Genomic DNA, 20,593 nt, shown 5'->3' on the forward strand with positions numbered 1-20,593 from the left:
CTATATTTTATGTAAGTCTGAGTAACAAAACATTAAGTTTAGAATCCAACAGTAAATAAAACCTAGAACATATTGCTGTAGAAGTGATGGTTTAGAAAATTACCTCTATCAAAGCACCCTGAGCATTCCTCCGAAACTATCATAAACCAAAATTTCCTGGTTAAAAAGGATCTGTCTGTTAAATCCTTGTAATATAGATGACTATTACACTACTGCTTCAAACGTCAATAAAACGTTAATTTGTACTTTCAATGATACTCTTACATAACTGACACTGAAATTTTGTGACATTCTATTAATGTAAATTCCCAAATTTATGAAATAGGATTTAGCTACCAAGTTGTCTTGACATAGTGCAACCAAATGTAATGACGGCTTCATTTTCCTCTAATAATACAGGAAATTGATTAAAAAGAAACCAAATTAACAAGAAAATTATATTTAAATAAATATACAATCGCAATATTTATAAATTTACAGTTCTGTACAATATAACACTTTAAGCTTGACAGGAAGATGTTCTTTTTACATTATTTATATGCTCTCTCTTATTGTCTATTTCAGTAATAAGACTGTGTGCAAGGTTCACTGGTGTCACATCTCTTTGCAGAAACTGGGATACAAGCTCTTTTGCTGGCTTTCCTCCTCCGTGTGCCAAGCATTCACGCCTATATTTTTCACCTGCAGATGAACTTAAAGGATTTGCCTCAAAGTATTCCTGCCATATCCAGGAGGCCAATGCTCTTGAAAGTAGATACGAGTAATACTTAGCACCGTAGCCAACCAGGTGAGAAAATCTTAACTGCCATGCCTAAGAAAAGAGAAAATCAAGTAAATTAGCAGACACATCAGAATTGAAACAATAAACAAAAATGAGAAAAGGCTACCACTCATCTTTAGCTGACTGATTTGTCATGATATACATACCTCTCACTACAGATGCTTTCAAAGAGGCTGCTCTTTTCCTGGTGGAAGCACACATTTTTTTCTCACACACAACCAGACACCCAAATACCCCTACTGGTGATTATGACAACAGTTACTGTTGATCAGTGGTTGGTTAGGCTAACAGAAGTCAGAGAGGAAGAAAGATTTGGCAGCTGTGATGGGTATAATTTAGGGGGAGAGGTAGCAGGGAGGTAAAGGGAGGCTTCATAGAGGGGAAGACCTATTTCTCGCAATAGAAGTAGTTGACTGATGACTGAAATGGCAACATTCACATACTGTTGAGAGAGAGAGAGAGAGAGAGAGAGAGAGAGAGAGAGAGAGAGAGAGAGAAGGGGTTGATGTGAAGGGAAATTTTGAGTAAAATAATGGGAAGGGGACTCGTGCAGGACTGGTCAAGAATGGAGTGAAAATTCCAAAAAGTTCAGAGGAGCTGGTGCTCTTTTTTCTCAGAATGGGAGTGAACATGTAAATGGAACAGGTACGGAAGCATTTATTGACATCAATGATGATGAGGAGAGCTGAATTTTCAGCAGTTGGCTGGTCAAGGCTGCAGTTAGCCACATTTTGGCAGTGGCCATTCAGTAATGTGTACATTTGGTTTATCACTCTCACACGAAACACCTCATAGAGCAAAGATGGAATATAATGTGCCTGTGCACACATATAACTTATCATCACTTACCAACCAAGTTATTTTTCCTCCATGAAGAATGACCATACAGTTCCAAAAGCTTTGATTATTATTTTTCTATTTAGGTGTTTTTTATCAGCATTACTAGAAATTTTGTTGCCTGAAGGTAAGTACTGGCCAACTACTCTACCTCACGATAATTTTAATACAACACTACACTAACTGATGAGCGTAGGAGTTTGGGTAGGACATCCTTCATATCAGAGCACAACAATAGCTGAACCCCTGGCAATTGATGTGTTTACTTTTTAATTCCTTTCTGACATAGTGATGGGAATGGTGATGGGAATACTGCCCAGTCATTGATTTACAGTGAATATTTGTGTTAATGCCATTGGAAGAGGTGACATGTGAAATTTGTTTCTATGCTAGCTGTGCACAATATCATTTGTCTGGGAACGATGTGACAAGGGTAACAGTTTATTTGATTAACTCCTGCTTTGTAAAAGAGATGTGGCACCCATAGATGGCAGATAGCCCATTGAGTTTAGAATGACAATGTCAAATGAATTTGAGAACAGCTGTTGAGTTATGGAAGGAAGAGCATTTTCCTTATCATGGGTCAGATCATATGATGATGTCAATGAATTCAAACCAAAAAATGGGTTTTAGATATTGAGCATGTAGGATGAATTCCACTAAGTGATGTCGACTTCTTGTAAAATCTCAGAAAATATTCTGAGCTCAAACATAATGAGGTATCTTGAACAAAACAACCTCCACTAAGCCAACCAACATGGATTTCGAAAACATCAATCACGTGAACACAACTCGCACTTTCCTCACATTACATATTAAAAGCTTAGTATCAAGGCAACCACGTAGAAGCAATGTTTCTTGATTTCCAAAAAGCATATGATTCAATACTGCAAGTACACTTATTGTCAAAACTATGATCATATGGGCTATCAAGTGAAATTTGTGACTGGAATGAGAACTTTTTGTAGGGAGGACATGGCATGTTTTCTTGGATGGAGAATACTCATCAGATGTACAAGTATGAGGTTCGTCCTTAAAGTAAGGTCTCCAACAAGCTCTCATCAAGACGGAATGAGGTAGCCTAAATCAGACAACAGCGTGGGTTCCTTGCTTCACGCACCACTATTCTTGCCCTTCCCCACCTCTCTGCGCATTCTTAGGGTATCAGCTGTTAATGACATAAGGGGTCAAACCCAATTGAAATCCATCACCAGTTCACCAATGTGTACGGAGGAAAGTGTGTGGATGTAAAAAAATGTGCATAACTGGTGCAGGGAGTTTGCGGACGACCGTACAAAAGACCAAGACGAGGCTGGCAGTGGGCGTCTATCAGTTTCGGACAAGACAGCGACGAAAGTCAAAGAAGTTTTGCTTATAGACCAGCAAGTGATCATGTGAGAGATTGTTGAACACTAAGACTACCATGGAAAAGATTTTTATGGACATTTTGAAGTATGCCAGTTAAGTGCAGCGGATGCTCACTGATGAACACAAAAGGAAGTGCATCAAAAGTGCCTAGATGTTTCTGTGCCATTACTGGGAGAAAGATGAGGAATTTCTGGATTCAACTGCAACTGGGGACGAGACCTGGGTCCACTACTTCATGCCAAAGACTACGGAACAATCAAAACAATGGCATCATTCCGGTTCTTCAAATGTCAAGAAGTTCAAGCAAATGCCATCAGTGGGGAAGGTGATGACTTTTGTATTCTGGGATAGGAGCGGTGTTCTCCTGGTCAACTACCTGGAAAGAGGCACAAAAATCAATGGCAAGGTACTGTGAGGCACTGACAAAGCTACACTGGACTACACAGAACAAAAGGAGGGTTTGGCTGACAGAGCGAGTTCGTTTGCACCATGACAACGACTGCCCTAACATCACCAAAACCACGATGGATCTCATCATCAAGTTCGAGTGGGATATCAGTTGACCATCCTCAATACAGCCCTGACTTGTCTCCCAGTGACTACTATTTACTATTTGTTCCCCAACTTGGAACAACGTTTGGGGGGAACAAAATTGTCAAGTGACGAAGAACTGAAGGCAGCTGTCCATTCCTTCCTTCACAAGTTGGCGGGAGAGTGGTACAAGATAGGTATGAAAAAGTTTCCAGAGCATCTTCAAAAACACATCAATCATGAAGGGACTATAATAAAAAATAACTATATAACTGTAATTGGTTTTGCAATAAAATGATGTTTACTATGTGAAAAAGAGATGTAGACCTTAATTTATCAACAACCCTTGTAATTTCGGGTGTGCCCCAGGGAAGTGTGTTGGGACCTTTCCTTTTCACGTTGCAGACATATTAATAGTAAAATCAGGCTTTAATGAAGTACTATCTCAGAGAGGCTGCATAAATATTCAATCAGATCTTGTTAAGATTTCAATGTGGTGCAGAGATTGGCAACTCACTCTACATGTTCACAAAACAAAAAAAGTCAATGGGGCACTGGTGGAATTGGCCGACTCATGCAAATACCTGGGAGTAATACTTTTCAGGGATATGAAATATAATGATCACATAGGTTCAGTGTGGTTAAAGCAGCAGGTGGTAGGCTTCGGTTTATTGGTGGAATACTGGAGAACTGCTATCTTTCTACAAACGAGACTGCTTAAAAATCACTCATGCAAATGGTTCTAAAATATTGCTAAGGGTGTGTGGGACCTATGCCAGATAGGACTAATACGGGATATTGAGCGTATATAGAGAAGTACAACACAAATGGTCACAGGTTTGTTTAATACATGGGAGAGTGTTGTAGAGATACTGAAGGAACTGAACTGGAAGACTCTTGAAGACAGACGTAAACTATCTCAAGAAAATCTAACAACAAAGTTTCGAGAACCGACTTTAAATGATTAGTCTAGGGATATTCTACAACCTCCTACATATTGATCACATAGAGACTGTGAGGATAAGATTAGGATAATTACTGCACACACACACACACACACACACACACACACAGAGACAGAGGCATTTGATTAATCATTCTTCCGGCACTCCATACGTGAATGGACAGGAAGAAACCCTAATATCTAGCAAGATGGGACATGCCTTCTGCCATACACCCTCACGGTGATTTGCAGAGTATAGATGTAGATAAAAAAGTTAGCATTGAATGGTGCCATTGTAACTTGTTAAAATGCTCCCATAAAAAGATTCTCTGTCTTCATAAACCAGCACCTCCAACCAACTATCTGGAATTTCCATTCACACATCCAACACACTAACTGCTTCCACCACCACACATCCACAGTTCTCTCCATTACCCTCAGACTCCTTATTTGTCACTGTGGAATCCACATTGCTGTAAATCAACATCCCCAATGCTCAGATCATATTTGTCCAGTGTCCTCTAGATACCAGACCTACTACCTACTCCCTACTCCTTATGATCAACTACATTCTGACATTTCATTGCTAAAGGTTAAATCCACAAACAATTATGTGGAAATGTCATGATTATCCAGATGACAGTATTCCCTATTCATATCAAACACGCTAACAATACTTCTATTACAATAGCAGTGCTGTGCTGCAATTATTGTACAGCATTCTACACTGAGGCAACACAAGCCATGGGATAACTCCTAATGATATGTCAGACCTCCTTGTGCCCAGTCTACTGCAGCAACTTGATGTGGCATGGACTCATCACATCACTGGAAGTCCTCTGCAAAAATATTGAGCCATGCTGCCTCTATGGCCATCCAAAATTGTGAAAGTGTTGCCAGTGAAGAATTCTATGCATGAACTGACCTCTTGATTGTGTCCCATAAATGTTCGATGGTATTCACGTTGGGCTTTGTTGAAAACACAGGCCGCTGCTTGTGTGGGGTCGGTGCCACAGTTGAACTCTACCATCACCTCTTACCAACTGAAATTGGGACTCGTCTGATGAGGCACATTTTTCCAGTCATCTAGGGTACAACCAATATGGTCACGAGCACAGGATAGGCACTGCACACGATATCATGTTGTTAGCAAAGGCACGTGCATCAGTCATATGCCACCACAGCCCATTAACACCAAATTTTGCCACACTGTCCCAACGGATACGTTTGTTGTATGTCCCACATTGATTTCTGCAGTTTTTCACACAATGCTGCAAGATGATAGGTAATCAATGATGCGTAATGACAGGTAACGATTACTTATCAACGCACTCTGAAATGAGGGACATCCTGCCCGAAACACTACCCACCCCTCCTAAAGTGGTGTTCCGTCACTCACCCAACCTCCACAAGATCTTAGTCCATCCCTATGCCACTCCCAATCCCAACCCATTGCCACAAGGATCATATCCCTGTGGAAGACCCAGGTGCAAAACTTGCCCAATCCACCCAGCAACATTTCCTATTCCAGTCCTTCCAAACATTTGTCCTTCCCCCATCAGAGGCTGAGCTACCTGTGAAAGCCATTTACCAGCAATGCTGCAATCACTCCACAACTTTTTATATTGATATAACTACCAACCAGATGTCCACCAGGATGAAAAGCCACCATCAAACTGTAGCCAAGAGCAAAAAAATGGCTCAAATGGCTCTGAGCACTATGGGACTTAACTGCTGTGGTCATCAGTCCCCTAGAACTTAGAACTAGTTAAACCTAACCAACCTAAGGACATCACACACATCCATGCCCGAGGCAGGATTCCAACCTGTGACCGTAGCAGTCGCACAGTTCCATACTGTAGCGCCTAGAACCACTCGGCCACTCCGGCCGGCTAGCCAAGAGCAAAGTAGGCCATCCTGTGGCACAACACACAGCTGAACATAACACGCTGCTTCACTACCTGAGCCATCTGGCTCTTTTCCTCCATCACCAACTTTTACGAACTGCACAGATGGAGTTATCCTTACAACATGTCCTCCACTCCCATAATCATCCTGGCATCAACCTAGGGTAATATCTTGTCCCCACACCGTTCACCCAACAGTTTCCACGCCCTCTGTCCTATCACATGCTTTCCATTCTCATCTCCTGCCCTGTTTATTTGTAGCCCTCTGCCAATGCATAGGTCCATCTTTCCCACTCCTCTCCTTTTTTGTTCCTTTCTTCCCCACCTCTCTGCCCACAACCTCCTGACACTGCACCCGTTGGCAGTCTAATTCCTGCACACTCCACCAGATAGTGTCCGTCTCACTCCCAACCTGCACACTACTATCCCTTCCCCATCCCCTCCAGTTTGCTGCTTGCTTCCCACATGATGTTGATTTCCGGCCCAAGATGCTGGAGTTGGCGGTCTTGTGCGCATGAAGTGTGCTTGCTTGCTTGTGTGTGTGTGTGTGTGTGTGTGTGTGTGTGTGTGTGTGTGTGTGTGTTTTACTGACAAAATCTATGGCTAAAAGTTATACGTGAATGTCTTTTAATCATGCCTGTCTGCAAATTGACATGTCTTCTTTACAGTAATTAACAATCTATCTTTTCCTACATTGTTGAGATTTCTACCTGGAGTTTCCACTGTTCGATTTTTTCTTTGTGGAATGCATAAGCAGGAAAGCCACACCCACTTCTACTAGCCAGCTCTCATTCATTTCACAGTCATAGTGTGGCCTGAGTAAACTCTTCAAACCTCAGATGTATTGCTGCAAACACTGTTGGAGAAAAATAGTAGGTAATGTTGCTGAACATTTAGCTGAAGTGGTTGTCAATGAAGTCCGTCAACATCCCTACGATATATTGTCAGCAATATGTAACTTTTATTGCCCTTATAAACACACCATTATATCTGTTCAGATATTTGTTTCGTATTTTTATTATTTCTTTGAGGTTCTCCTTCAGTGGTGCGTGATATTAGACAGCAGGAACTCCTACATCACAGCAGATGTTGCATGGAGTTACCAAAGCTGTACCGAGTGCCACGGAGGATCTCAAGAGTATTCCTATGCACTTCCATGGAAATAAGACACAACAATGCTAGTGAAGAAAAAGATAAGAATTTATGTAAAGGCATTAGTTAGTATGAGCCTAGATACTGTTCACATGAAATGTTTGTAGCCACACATCTGTAACAAATGTTTATCGACATTCCAAAACAGAATTATTTTAGTCAATAAAAGTCAGAAATATAAGGAAACACTAAATCACTATTATGGTGGATTTTATATTGGCAAGGCTGAAAAGTGAAGCTGTAGCAATTGGGGATGAGGGGAGGGGGAGACAGATGGATATTACATGAGTGCTGGTATTGAAAATTAGGAAAGATGAAGAGAAATACTGAAAAGCAAATACTCATCATTTTAATTTTGACTCTAATGTTCAGAATCACATTTCACACGGCGACTAAGTGAAGAAGACTGAATCGGTGAGAAGTTTCCTAATTCAAACTACGTCATTACACATGGAAACATTATGGTACAATGTTTAAGGCTAAGCAACTTCATAACATAAAAAGAACTGAAGGCTCTCGAGATCATTTTGAATTTCATTATAAAGCTGAAGATTGGACCAACAGCTAACTTTCTAAAGTGATAAGGATAGAATCTGAAGTAACAAATTAAAATTGGAGCCAAGACTGGGACTTGGAACTGGATCTCCTGCTTACTAAGCAGACGTGTAATCCATGACACCACCCTGGCATTGCAGCTGATACAACTGCTCAGACTACCCTAGTCCAGTGCCCTCGCTAACACAAACTTGAATTCACACCTCAGCTTACCTTAATTTTCCTTAAATCGTAAGTACTGCCGAGGCCCTCTGATATAGGAATAACACCACAGCTTTGTATGTAATGGGGAAACCCTGCCTGTACCTCAGATATAGGTGAGCTACTGCCCAGATGTAAATAATTTTCCTGCAGACATTGAGTCTCAACTTTATCTTCAGTAAGGACAGAAGCTGAAGTAAGGAATTAAAATTTATGCCAAGGCCTGGATTTGAACTCGGGTCCCTGCTTACTAGGCAGATGTGTTTTCACTACTTCATATAGGCAATACTGACGATTTAAGAAGGAGAAAATCAAGATGGGCTGAAGTGTGAACTGACGTTTGTGTTAGGGAGGGCATTGGACAAGGGTAGCCCATGAAGCTGTGTCAGCCACAATGCCAGAGTGATTGAAGTTGATTACACATCTGCCTAGTAAGCAGGACACCTGCGTCCTAGTCCAGCCTTGGCACAAATTTTAATTTATTACTTCAGCTTCTCACATTATTGAAGATAAAGTTGAGACTCAATATGTCTCCAGGAAAATATAATTTGTAAAGTGAGTTGATGGATTTTTTTTAAATGAGACGTGGGAGTGCTGGGATTCAGTGGTCTGTGTGTCACGTGTTAGGTTTACAATGATAGGGAATCAGCACTGATTGGAAGTCAGACCAACACTTAATTGATGCATCTAGAAGTTGCCTAGTGCTTCGTGATTTGAACTTTAAACATTTTTAACATAAATGTATATATCTGTGTCTGACAGAACAGGCCTCACTCATGACGATGCAGCTAGTCCTACATTTCATGTTTACATGTATGTACCAGTTGTGTCATCAAGGACGTCTGTACTGTCGGACATGTCTGACAGAACAGGTACCACTCAGATACATACATTTCTGAAAAAAGAAGGGGACAGCTCCTTGACATTTGTTTCAGTGCGAATGCACAAATATTGTCCAAATATCTGCAGGAATCATGATTTGTGAGTACTGAGTTTAATGGATGAGAGACACTACAATGCATTGTGCAGTAAGTTGGAAATTTGAGTCGGTCATGGACCATGCCCGGCTGGCCAAAGCAGTTAGGCCATGACTCGTAAGAAGTGGTAAATCCAGGTTTGAATACCAATCCAGCACTAATTTTCAACTTTCACTATTGCCTTATTGTAATGCCCTGTGTGACTAGCCATCACATTTCCACCACATTCCTTTCCTTTTCCTCCCGTTCCTACATTTCACATTTACATTTTTAACACCATAGTCACTAAAATATATAACATGGTTGTTGGTACTGAAAGTCTGGAAAAGGGAAATGAAATATTGTAAATCAAATACTCATCAATTTAATTTCAGCTTTGATGCACAGATCACCCTTCAGTTAGCAAAGGCAAAATCTTTATACCAAAAATGGTGATACACGTAAATAAAGTTTCAGTCTATTACTGGCAAATGCCAGAACAAAATCTGTTTTCTTTTAATACCTTCAGACACTGATATTTAATCTTCTACTCATCGTTTTATGGACTCAAAATGATTGATGAGTCTAGCAACGGACAAGTGTTACTTTTACAGGACACAATGGTCCAGTACTCAAGTGTATGGCATGAATGGCTGGGAGATCCTGAAAGGAAGGTTTAGCCACCTAACTGGAAAGGTTTTCACTGTCCTTTGTGCCTGCAGGCAAAGTAAGAGACTTGCCTGCGTGCATATGTGTAAATGCCTGGAATTTGTGTGTGTGTGGGCTAGACAGAGGAGGGGGGTGCTCACATACTTAATGTCCCCTTCAGACGGACATATCAGCAACAATACTGACACATCCCCTCACTTCACTACACACTGCAGAAGTGTTTGGAATGTAGTGCAGGGTATTGGTGAAGACTGGTGATCCGGCCATGGAAGCAGGTTAGCAGTCCTCTGATAAAGAATGATGGATCACACCAAGTGACAACTATTACATATGCTCAACCATGGACATAACCTTACAACTCAGGAGGCAAAAGGAAGAAACAGTGTGTCTGTCAAGATATTGTGAATGATTCCTCAAGATTCTCGGCAACACATGTTTAAGGTTTTAGTAAAACATTCTTAGATTTTCCAGAATGAGACTACAGAAAGTAGATATGATACAGGGTTCTCTATTTTGTTTCTTTTTGAGTGCGCATATGAATTCAGCACCCACAGTTTGCTTGTGGTTGGGGTACTGTTGAGAGTACCAGTAACTGATACCAGCTCAGGCTGACAATGGCATAAGCTGGCAGCTCATCTCATCAGACATGTCTGTCACCAGCAAGACGACCACTGTATTAACCCAAGTTACAGTGGGCTTCATCTGACGTCACAACTTGCTTCTATTCTACATAGTCCTCTACCCACTCACTCACTAACTGTGTCTCGATGAAGATCATATGTTCTAGCATATATTCTGAAGTGTCACAAAATACGAAATGCGTAAGCCTGGGTTCCACTGTTAAGAAGTAGTGTTGCTACTGCTGCTGCGAGCCTGCAGTCATCTCAGAAGAGTTTTATACAGAAAATCATGGCTTTATTTCAGTTAAGTGCTACTACTACATTCCAACAAGAGAACACCTATTCATAAACTGCTAGAATTTTTTAAGCTTGTTCATAGCTCTAACTCATGCCACCATCAATCTCTACCATAGTACAGAAGTTCTCATTGCATTTCAAATTGAATTCATGAAAGAATGGTTCTCTTCCAGAAATATGGTTGTATTAGACATAAAATTTTACTTCCAATTTTTAATCACCACCATTTACCGTTATATAAAATGTTGGTTTTCCCCATTACCACACAATTACAGTATTAAAATTTATATCCAATTACTGTTTCTTTTTTATTAATCAATATTAATTACAATCCTTGATTCCACACTACAGTTGTAAGAGCAAATGTACTTAGAACAAAGGAATTACTTACTGTATTGGCAACACATGGTATTCCATAGTATTTATTTTGAAGCTGTGCTAGAACATCTGTTGTTGAGCCCTGTAATGGGTGGTGACTGTGATAGCATTGGTCAAGTGCTGAATAAAACACTTGTAATTGCATTTCTGATGCAGCAAACAAATGCTTTGATGCACATAAACGAATGAGCATGTCTTCTGGCATTTTCTCTTGAGTCTGAAAATGTCTGGCAAATGTCTGTACAACCTGTGACCAGAAACAAAGCATAATAAAGATAAATTGATGAAGAATATTGGCACAAAATTTGAATTTTCAATGCACAGGTCATTAATATCGTGAGAATGTGGTAGAAAACTGCATCTAGTAACTCATAAATATCACACAGCACTGTAGAAAATCTGAAATGGACTACTCACATTCTGTGCTTGTGTCTGGACTGCTGCACAATTATATTGCAGAAAATTAAAAGCACTCTATTTCTCTCTAATTCCACAGTCCTAACCCAGTTCCCATGCCCACGTTCAACTAACGTTGCATGTACCTGCATGACCTGCCTAAGATCCTCAGAAAAAATGAAAATTGCAAATGGACTGTCTCTCAATCTAGATATTAAAGGTTCACTACTTTTTTCACATTCTCCACTTACAAAGACCCTTCTGTATTTTAGACACTCATGTGTTTCTTACACATGAGTGTCTAAACAATGAAAACAATCAATTTTTGACAGAATTATTTAACTGCATGGAAAAAAATCTACTCACTAATCAGCAGCAGAACACACACATAAAAGAAGGTTGTAATTAGGCAAGCTCTTGAAGCAAGTGGCTCCTTCTTCAGGCAGAAAGGTAGAAGGGGAAGGAAGAGGGGTGAAGGAAAAGGACTGGAGAGGTTTAGGAAAAACGTTAGATTTCAGGAATGTCACCAAGAACTGTGTGTCAGAGGAGACTTACCGCACGGGATGAGAAGGAAAGACTGATTGTTGGAGGCTGCATCAGATGAGATTTGAAAACCTTAGAGCTTAAAGGTGGAAGACAGGGTAATATGCAGGACAGAGATTACTGCCTAAACAACATGCATGAGTTAATAAGAGTGAAAAGCCAAGGGCATTGTATGTAACAGAGGTGGGAGGGGGCAGCGAAAAATAGATGGATAAGACAATGAAAGCTGTAGAAAACTAAAAGGAGTGAAGGAAAGAATAGTTACTGTGAAGAAATGATGAAACTGAAGAAATTAATGTAAATGAAGGCCAGATGGGTGGAAGGTAATGCTGTAGCGCTAGTTCCCAACTTCAGAGTTCTGAGAAACTGGTGTCTGTGGGAAGAATCAAGATGGTGCATGTGGTGAAACAGGCACTGAGGCCGTGATTTACATGTTGTAGAACGTGCTCCGCAACAGGATATTGCGTGTTGCCACTGTACACCCTCTGCATTTGCCCATTCATCCTAATTGATAATTTTGTGGTAGTCATGCCAATGTAAAAGGCCGAACAGTGTTTACATAACATGTGTCATTTCACGGAGGAGGGGGAGTCTCCTGTGAAACGACACGTCATATGTCATATACCAGCGCTACACCATTACCTTGATTCTTGCCACCCACCTGGCATTAATTTACATTAATTTCTTCCGTCTCGGCGTTTCTTCACAGTAACTACTCTTTTCTTCACTCTATTTTAGTTTTCTACAGCTTTCATTGTATTACCTGTCTATATTTCACTGACCCCCCCCCCCCCCCCCCTCTGTTATGTACGATGCACTTAGCTTTTCACTCTTATTAGCTCATGCATGCCATTTAAACAGTAATCTCTGTCCTGTCTTCCACCTCTAAGCTCTCAGGTTTTCAAATCTTGTCCAATGCAATCTCCAATAACCAGTTTTTCCTTCTCGCCCCGTGCAGCCTGTCTCCCCTGACCCGCAGTTCTGGGTGACTTTCCCAAAATCTACCCCTTTTCTTAGACCTCTCAAGTGCTTTATCTTCACCACTCTTCCTTGCCCTTCAACCCTACTGCCGGCAGACAGAGCCACTGGCTATGAAAGCTTGCCTAATTACAACCTTCTTTTATGTGGGTGTTCTGCAGCTGCTTGGTGAGTAGATTTTTTATTTATCCAATTAAATTACACCACAATCAGCAATATACTTCTCTCCTATTAGATCATCAGAGACAGGGTTATCCTGTGAATGATCCTCCTCGTCTTTTATTTACTTATTTTTTCTACTGGTAAATTATGCATGCACTGGAACTATTGAAGTGGAGAATATATAACAATTAAATTCAAATACTTTCAATTTCCACCAAAATCAAACTCCCATTCAAACTGACAAGTTATTTAAAAAGTATTCTCTGATTAACAATATACCCAGATACCCAGATACTGAAACTTCAACACCTCCCTGCAGTTTCTTACAGAAGTTCGTGCCCAAGGCAAATGTTACTGCGAACAATTATCCATATTAAAAGGATGTGAAATTATGTAAACAAATATGCATCTAAGCCAAAGAGACTGTGAAAGAAAAGATACTGATAATTCCTGAATAAATCTCCTACCTGGAAGTAATCCACCTAACTGAACTGTAATAATTAACACTTTGATTGCAGAGCTCTTTCAGAGAATTTGAAGATCTCTATGCTCCATACATGATGGACTATTACAGTACTTCATGTCTGCACTGCCTATGGAGCTTTCAACAGTTGCAGAAGTTCAAAGATTCATGCTTGTTTATCACTTATATGCAGTCAATTTTGATATCAATTCAATAGCAGCACTTCTGGCAGTCATTTGCTTTAAACCCAATATGCAATACTTCCATGTACAGCACATTAGAGAACCAATTACAGACAAAGAGAGAAGAGGGGGGAGAGGGAGGGAGGGGGAGGTAGAGTGAGGGAGGGGGGGAGAGTGTGAAGGAGGAGAGAGGGGGAGGTAGAGTGAGGGAGGGGGGGAGAGTGTGAAGGAGGAGAGAGAGGGAGGGAGGGAGGGAGGGGGAGAGATGAGGGAGGAGGAGAGAGGGAGGGCGGGAGAGATGGAGGGAGGAGGAGAGAGGGAGGGCGGGAGAGATGGAGGGAGGAGGAGAGAGGGAGGGCGGGAGAGATGGAGGGAGGAGGAGAGAGGGAGGGCGGGAGAGAGGGGGAGAGATGGAGGGAGGGGGAGAGATGGAGGGAGGGGGAGAGATGGAGGGAGGGGGAGAGATGGAGGGGGGAGGAGAGAGGAAGGGCGGGAGAGAGGGGGAGAGATGGAGGGAGGAGGAGAGAGGAAGGGTGGGAGAGAGGGGGAGAGATGGAGGGAGGAGGAAGAGAGGGAGGGTGGGAGAGAGGGGGAGATGGAGGGAGGAGGAGAGAGGGAGGGTGGGAGAGAGGGGGAGAGATGGAGGAGGAGGAGAGGGGGAGAGATGGAGGGAGGGGAGAGGGAGGGAGGGGAGAGGAGGGGAGAGGGAGGGAGGGGAGAAGAGGGGAGGGGAGAAGAGGGGAGGGGAGAGGGAGGGAGGGGAGAGGAGGGGAGAGGAGGGGAAGGGGATGGGAGGGATAGGGACAGGGACAGGGAAGGGAAGGGAGAGGGAAGGGGGGAGAGAGGGAGGATTGGTTGGTTGGGTTAAAAGAGGGGGGAGGGACCAAACTGCTAGATCATCGGTCCCTCGTTCTGATTAAAATAATTCCACAACGGTGGGTGTAAAATAACTGAGACATACAAAACACAGCTGGAAGATAGGAGAAAACCACAAGAATGACAGAAGAGCAAACAAACAATAAAATGGACAAATCGGAAAGGAAACCACAGAGAGACCCAAGAAACATGTAGAAGAGATCAAAACAAGAGAGCAGATTACCATGGCTGGCTCACCATGTGAATAAAAGGGAGAAGCCAACACTCTGCAACACATTAAAACCTCCACCTAAAAGCACTAGTGTGGAGGACACAGACAGAAAAAGGACATGGCTAAAACTTAGATCAAATGACAAAGCACACCCTCACAAATAAAACATAAAATAAATCTGCTGCTGAGGCATTGTTGCCCAAAGGTAGGGTGCTGAGAAAGTTAAAAGTCTGCTACAGAGCAGCTAAAAGTGGGCAGTCCAGCAAGAGGTGGACGACTGTCATTTGTGAGCCACAGCACCACTAAGGTGGGTCCTCGCGACGGAGGAGGTAACCATGCGTTAGCCACATAAGGCCAATGCAGAGCCGGTTGAGGACAACTGATTCCCTGCAAGAGTACTGCATGGAAGACTTCCACACATTCGTAGTCTCCTTAATGACATGCAGTTTGTTGTGCATACCGTTATGCCATTCCGTCTCCCAAAGCCGAAAAACCCTTAAGTGTAAGACAGAATGCAGGTCAGTTTCAGAGATGCCATCCCAGAAGCATCCCAGAAGCAGTTTCCGCGTAGCCTGTTTGGCCAGCTTGTCGGCAAGTTTGTTGCCTGGGATTCCGAGATGTTCTGGGGTCTACACAAATACCACTGAAATATGGGACCGTTCCAGGGCATAGATGGACTCCTGAATGGACACACCGGACTCATTCTAAATGCTCCCGTCACTAGGCGAACACCACAGTGGTGCACTGGGTCAAGTAAATGCAATGCTGAGGGTGCCACCAAACCATAAACGAGACTCCCGTAGTCAAGGCAGGATTGAACAAGGGCTCTGTAGAGCTGCAGCACCATAGAGAGATCTGCAACCCAGTTGGGGTTCCTTAGGCCAGCAAAGGGCATTGAGGTGCTGCCAGCACTTCCGCTTAAGCTGACGAAGGTGAGGTAGCGAAGTCAATTAGGCGTCAAAAACCAGTCCTAAGGATCGATATGTCTCCACTACAGTGAGTGGATCGTCATTACGGTTAAGTTCTGGTTCTGGATGAACAGTGCGACGCCAACAGAAATGTATGACACACGACTTTGCGGCTGAAAACTGGAAGCCGTGGACTAGAGCCCATGACTGCACCTTGTGCACCTGGGTACCACTCAGCAACACCAATGCTGGAGGAGCAGTACGAAATTCAGATGTCATCCGAATACAGAGAAGGTGATACCGACGACCCTACAACTGCAGCTAGACTGTTAATAACCACTAAAAATAGAGAGAAACTCAATACGTAGCCCTGCTGAACGCCATTCTCCTGAATACAGGGGCAACAATGGGAGGCACTGACTTGGACATGGAAAGTACGGGGCGACAGGAAGTTTTGGCTAAAAATTGGGAGCAGGCCTGGAGACCCCACTCATACAATGTGGCAAGGATATGATGTCGCCAGGTTGTGTCGTATGCTTTATGCTAGTGAAAAAAAGATGGCAACCAGATGTTGGTGTCTGTAAAAGGCTGTTCGGATGGCAGACACAAGGGACACAAGATTATCAGTGGTAGAGCAATCCTGGTGGTAGCCGCCCTGACATGGAGCCAGTAGGGCCACGTGACTCCAGGACCCAACCCAACCAATGACACACGATACGTTCCAGCAGCTTACAAAGGAAGATGGTGAGGCTGATGAGCTGGTAGCTATCCATACCAAGTCGGTTTTGACCGGGTTTGAGCACCGGAATGATGGTGCTCTCCTGCCACTGCAATGGAAAGATGCCATCGCACCAGATCCGGTAGAAGATGACAAGGAGATGTCGCTTGTAGTCAGATGAGAGATGTTTAATCATCTGACTGTGGATCCGATCCGGCCCAATAGCAGTGTCAGGGCAACCTGCAAGGGTGTTGAGGAGCTCCCACTCTGTAAATGGGGCGTTACAGGGTTCACTGTGGCATGTAATGAATGAGAGGACTTTCCTTTCCATCCGCTGTTTGAGGGTGTGAAAGGCTGGGGGGGGGGGGGGGGGTAATTCTTCAACTCAGAGGCTCGAGCATAATGCTCAGCAAAGTGCTTGGCAATCGCGTTTGAGCCGGTAGATAACACTTCATTGATGTTAATGCCAGGGACACCTATCGGGGTCTGGTACCCAAAAAGATCTCTGATCTTCGTCCAGGCTTGGGAAGGTGATGTATGGCACCCAATTGTCGACACGTACCTCTCCCAACACTCCTGTTTGTGCCGTTTTATAAGCTGGCGAATGTGGGTGTGGAGCCGAGGTGCTATAGGGAAGGGTGCCGCTTATGTCGCTGTAGAGCTCACTGGCGCTCTTTAATTGCCTCAGTGACTTCCGGTGACCACCAAGGGACTGTCTTTTGCCAGGGGCACCCTAAAGAACAAGGGATTGTGTTTTCCGCCATAGAAACGATCGTTATACTGACCTGCTCAATGACAATATCAATGGCACCATGTTGGGGAGATTCAGCAGTGAAGGCAGAGGTGAAGGCTTCCCAGTCTGCCTTGTTTAAAACCCATTTGGGCAGGCGTCCGAGGGCATGACGCCGGGGGAGTGACAGGAAGATGAGCAAGTGGTCACTACCATACGTCACCATGTGCTCTCCAGTGGATAGATGGGAGAAGCCATGACTGCAAACAGAGATATCAATGGCCGAATGTGTGCCATTGGTCACACTGAAATATTTGGGGGCACCTGTATTTAAGAGGCAGAGGTCAAATTGTGACAGTAAATTTTCAACCTCCTTACCTCAGCCACTAAGCATGGTGCCACCCAACAAGGGGTTACGAGCATTAAAATCTCCCAAAAGTAGGAACGGTTTAGGGAGTTGATCAATCAGTGCAGCCCATACATTCAGGGGTATTGCACCAAACCATCTGGAGGAAGACAGTTACTTCCTGTGTCATCCTCATCCTGACAGCCACAGCTTCAAGAGGGATTTGAAGGGGCACAGGTTCACTACATACTGAGTTCAGGACTTAGACGCAGACTCCACCTGACACACTATTATAGTCGCTATGGCTCCTGTAATATCCCTTATAGCCGCGGGAACCATGTTTCCTGGAGGGCAATGCAAAAAGCAGGTGTAAAGCTTCACAGCTGCCGTAGCTCAGCCAGGTGATGGAAAAAACTGTCGCAATTCCACTGGAGGATTACGTGATCATGAGACTGGGAAGGCATGAAACACTCAATGAGGCAGTCTGCGCCTCAGGGTCACCTGCTGCCACCAGATGAGTACCTGTGCAATCGACATCCATTGTGCCCTCAGGGCCCAGCGAGATCTAGGTCCTCAGCGGATGCCAGAATCTCCACCTCATCCTCAGACACAGAGCATGTAGATAGTGGTGGGGTGTGTGCCACCACAGTGCCTTGGTTCTCGGGGGTCTTTTTCTTTTTAGGTTTCTCTCTCTGCTCCTTACGTTTGTCTGGCTGGGAGGGCTTCACTGATTCAGTCTCAGGGACTGAGGAGGACCGTGAAGCCCAACAACAAGCTACCTGTCATTGCTTCAGACACTGGCAAGTGTCAGCTTTGCCACTGGTAGGAACCTGGGAAGGGAGTGACCCAAGGGATCCCTTCCTGGCGAGAGGAGCCAAAGAAGACTTACGCTTCTCCAGCTGAGAAGTGGGGACTATCGTCCCCAATGGTTAGGGGGGTGTTGCTACGGAAGTAGGTGGAGTCTGTGGCTCTGAGAGACAACTGTACGTGGTGGAATGGAAGATGGCAGAACCGTTGTCGTAGCAGCAGTGTAGGTTGACATCATATGCACAGGATGTAACCTCTCATAGTTTCTCTTAGTCTCAGTGTAGGCCAGTCGGTCCAGGGTCTTGTATTCCATTATTTTTCTTTCTTTCTGGAGAATCCTGCAGTCCGGCAAGACAAATGGTGCTCTCTGAACTTGACAGATGTGAGAGGTGAGATGCAGGGAGTATTGGGATGTGAAGGACGTCCCCAATCCCGACAGGTGATGCTGGAAGTACAACATGAAGACATATGGCAGAACTTCCAGCACTTAAAGCACCGCATCGGGGGAGGGATCTATGGCTTTACATCACAGGAGGGTGGCCCCACGCAGCACCTGGAGAATGAGCAGAAGTGCAGATCCATGTCAACGAAGGAGGCAAGAGGTCTCAGCACATGATGGACACTACGCGCCATGGAAGACACCTTTCCCCAATTGGCTTGCTCTTTGGGAAAATTTTGAAAAATGGCCATCAAACACTACAGAGGACCGTGACATAAAGGCTGAAATGTGAGAGACTCCCATTAGTTGCCTCTTATGACAGGCAGGAATACATCGGGCCTATTCTAACCCCCGGACCTGCACAGAGAGAGGGAGGGGGGGGAGAGGGAGAGGGGGGAGGGGGAGAGGGAGGGGGTGAGTAGGAGGGGGGAGGGGGAGAGGGAGGGGGGTGAGTAGGAGAGGGAGGGGGAGGGGGAGAGAGGGGGAAAGGGAGAGAGAGGGTAGAGAGAGAGGACAGAGGGGGAGGGGGTGAGAGGACAGAGGGGGGAGGGGTGAGGGGGAGGGGTGAGGGGGAGGGGTGAGAGGGAGGGGGGGAGAGGGAGGGGGGATAGGGAGAAGAGGAGGGAGGGGGAGAGGGAGAAGGGGAGGGAGGTGGGAGAGGGAGAAGGGGAGGGGAGGTGGGAGAGGGAGAAGGGGAGGGAGGTGGGAGAGGGAGAAGGGGAGGGCGGGGGGAGAGGGAGAAGGGGGAGGGACGAGAGGGAGGGTGGAAAAAGAGAAAGAGGGAGAGAGGTCAATGCAACACAGATTGGCTGAGAGCTCACAACACCATGTTTTTTTCCTGTCTTGTGATTACTTTTGTTGTCTTAGTGTGTGCGGTGCTATTATGAACTAAATTATAATGTTCCCAAGATTTGCAGACAGAAAATACGGTAAGTATTGGTACACTTCTGCATGTGCTTTGTCAGTTCAGTTAATGTAATTTAATATTGATTAAAAAAAAAGGCAAACTGTAAGACATATCTGCAGCAATAAGTATTAAGTTGGCTTTACACACCAGTTTTTGTAGATAAAATGTTGATTGAGGGGAATTTACTAAATATAACTAAACTTATTTACCTCTTTATGACGGACAATCAAGAGCAATGCCATGTCATGCCACTATGATTATAAAATCCGAAGTAAACTTGGCTTCATGACGCTGGTATTTACAAGACAGAAACAGTGGTCACTGAATGTTAAGCAGGAAGAGGTGAATCCTAAAGGCAAGTTGTGGAAAACGACGATTTATTCTTTTCTGTGTGAAGTATGTACTTGGTGCTCTGATGTCAATATTTTGTAGTATCAATTGTTCTTCAAAGCACTGTCAATGTTTGGGACGTAAAATTTGTATGCTGCTAGCAGAGAAACAAAAAGAAAAGTGACATTTTTACTACCAAATAGCCTTTATACAGTTATTTTAGCAGTAGGAAATGTCAATTAACAAATACTGAATCATAATTTTTATCGACAATGATCTCATTGAACATCCACAATGATCTCATCGAAACTGCAAATATGCTGAGAGGGGAAAAATATACATAAAGCTTAAAGGCTACTAATGTCAACAATGAATATCCAAGCAAGAAAATATGAAATCACT

The 20,593-nt window shown here is 43.7% G+C and overlaps 1 protein-coding gene across 4 annotated transcripts in view; it reads right to left on the minus strand.

Moving 5' to 3' along the window:
• Window positions 1-423: 423 nt before the first annotated feature.
• The window catches only part of LOC124801987 (mitochondrial intermediate peptidase), a 130,407-nt gene continuing 110,237 nt past the window's right edge, over window positions 424-20,593 (minus strand). For all 4 annotated transcript variants that reach the window (XM_047263116.1, XM_047263113.1, XM_047263114.1 and 1 more), the window contains 2 exons: window positions 11,209-11,442; window positions 424-811 (listed from right to left, as the gene is read on the minus strand). In XM_047263116.1, the coding sequence (XP_047119072.1) occupies window positions 500-811; window positions 11,209-11,442 (546 nt within the window). In that variant the 3' untranslated portion in view covers window positions 424-499. The remainder of the gene's footprint in view (window positions 812-11,208; window positions 11,443-20,593) is intronic.

This window comes from Schistocerca piceifrons, chromosome 1, assembly GCF_021461385.2.
Source record: "Schistocerca piceifrons isolate TAMUIC-IGC-003096 chromosome 1, iqSchPice1.1, whole genome shotgun sequence".
In the NCBI taxonomy this organism is placed as follows: domain Eukaryota; kingdom Metazoa; phylum Arthropoda; class Insecta; order Orthoptera; family Acrididae; genus Schistocerca; species Schistocerca piceifrons.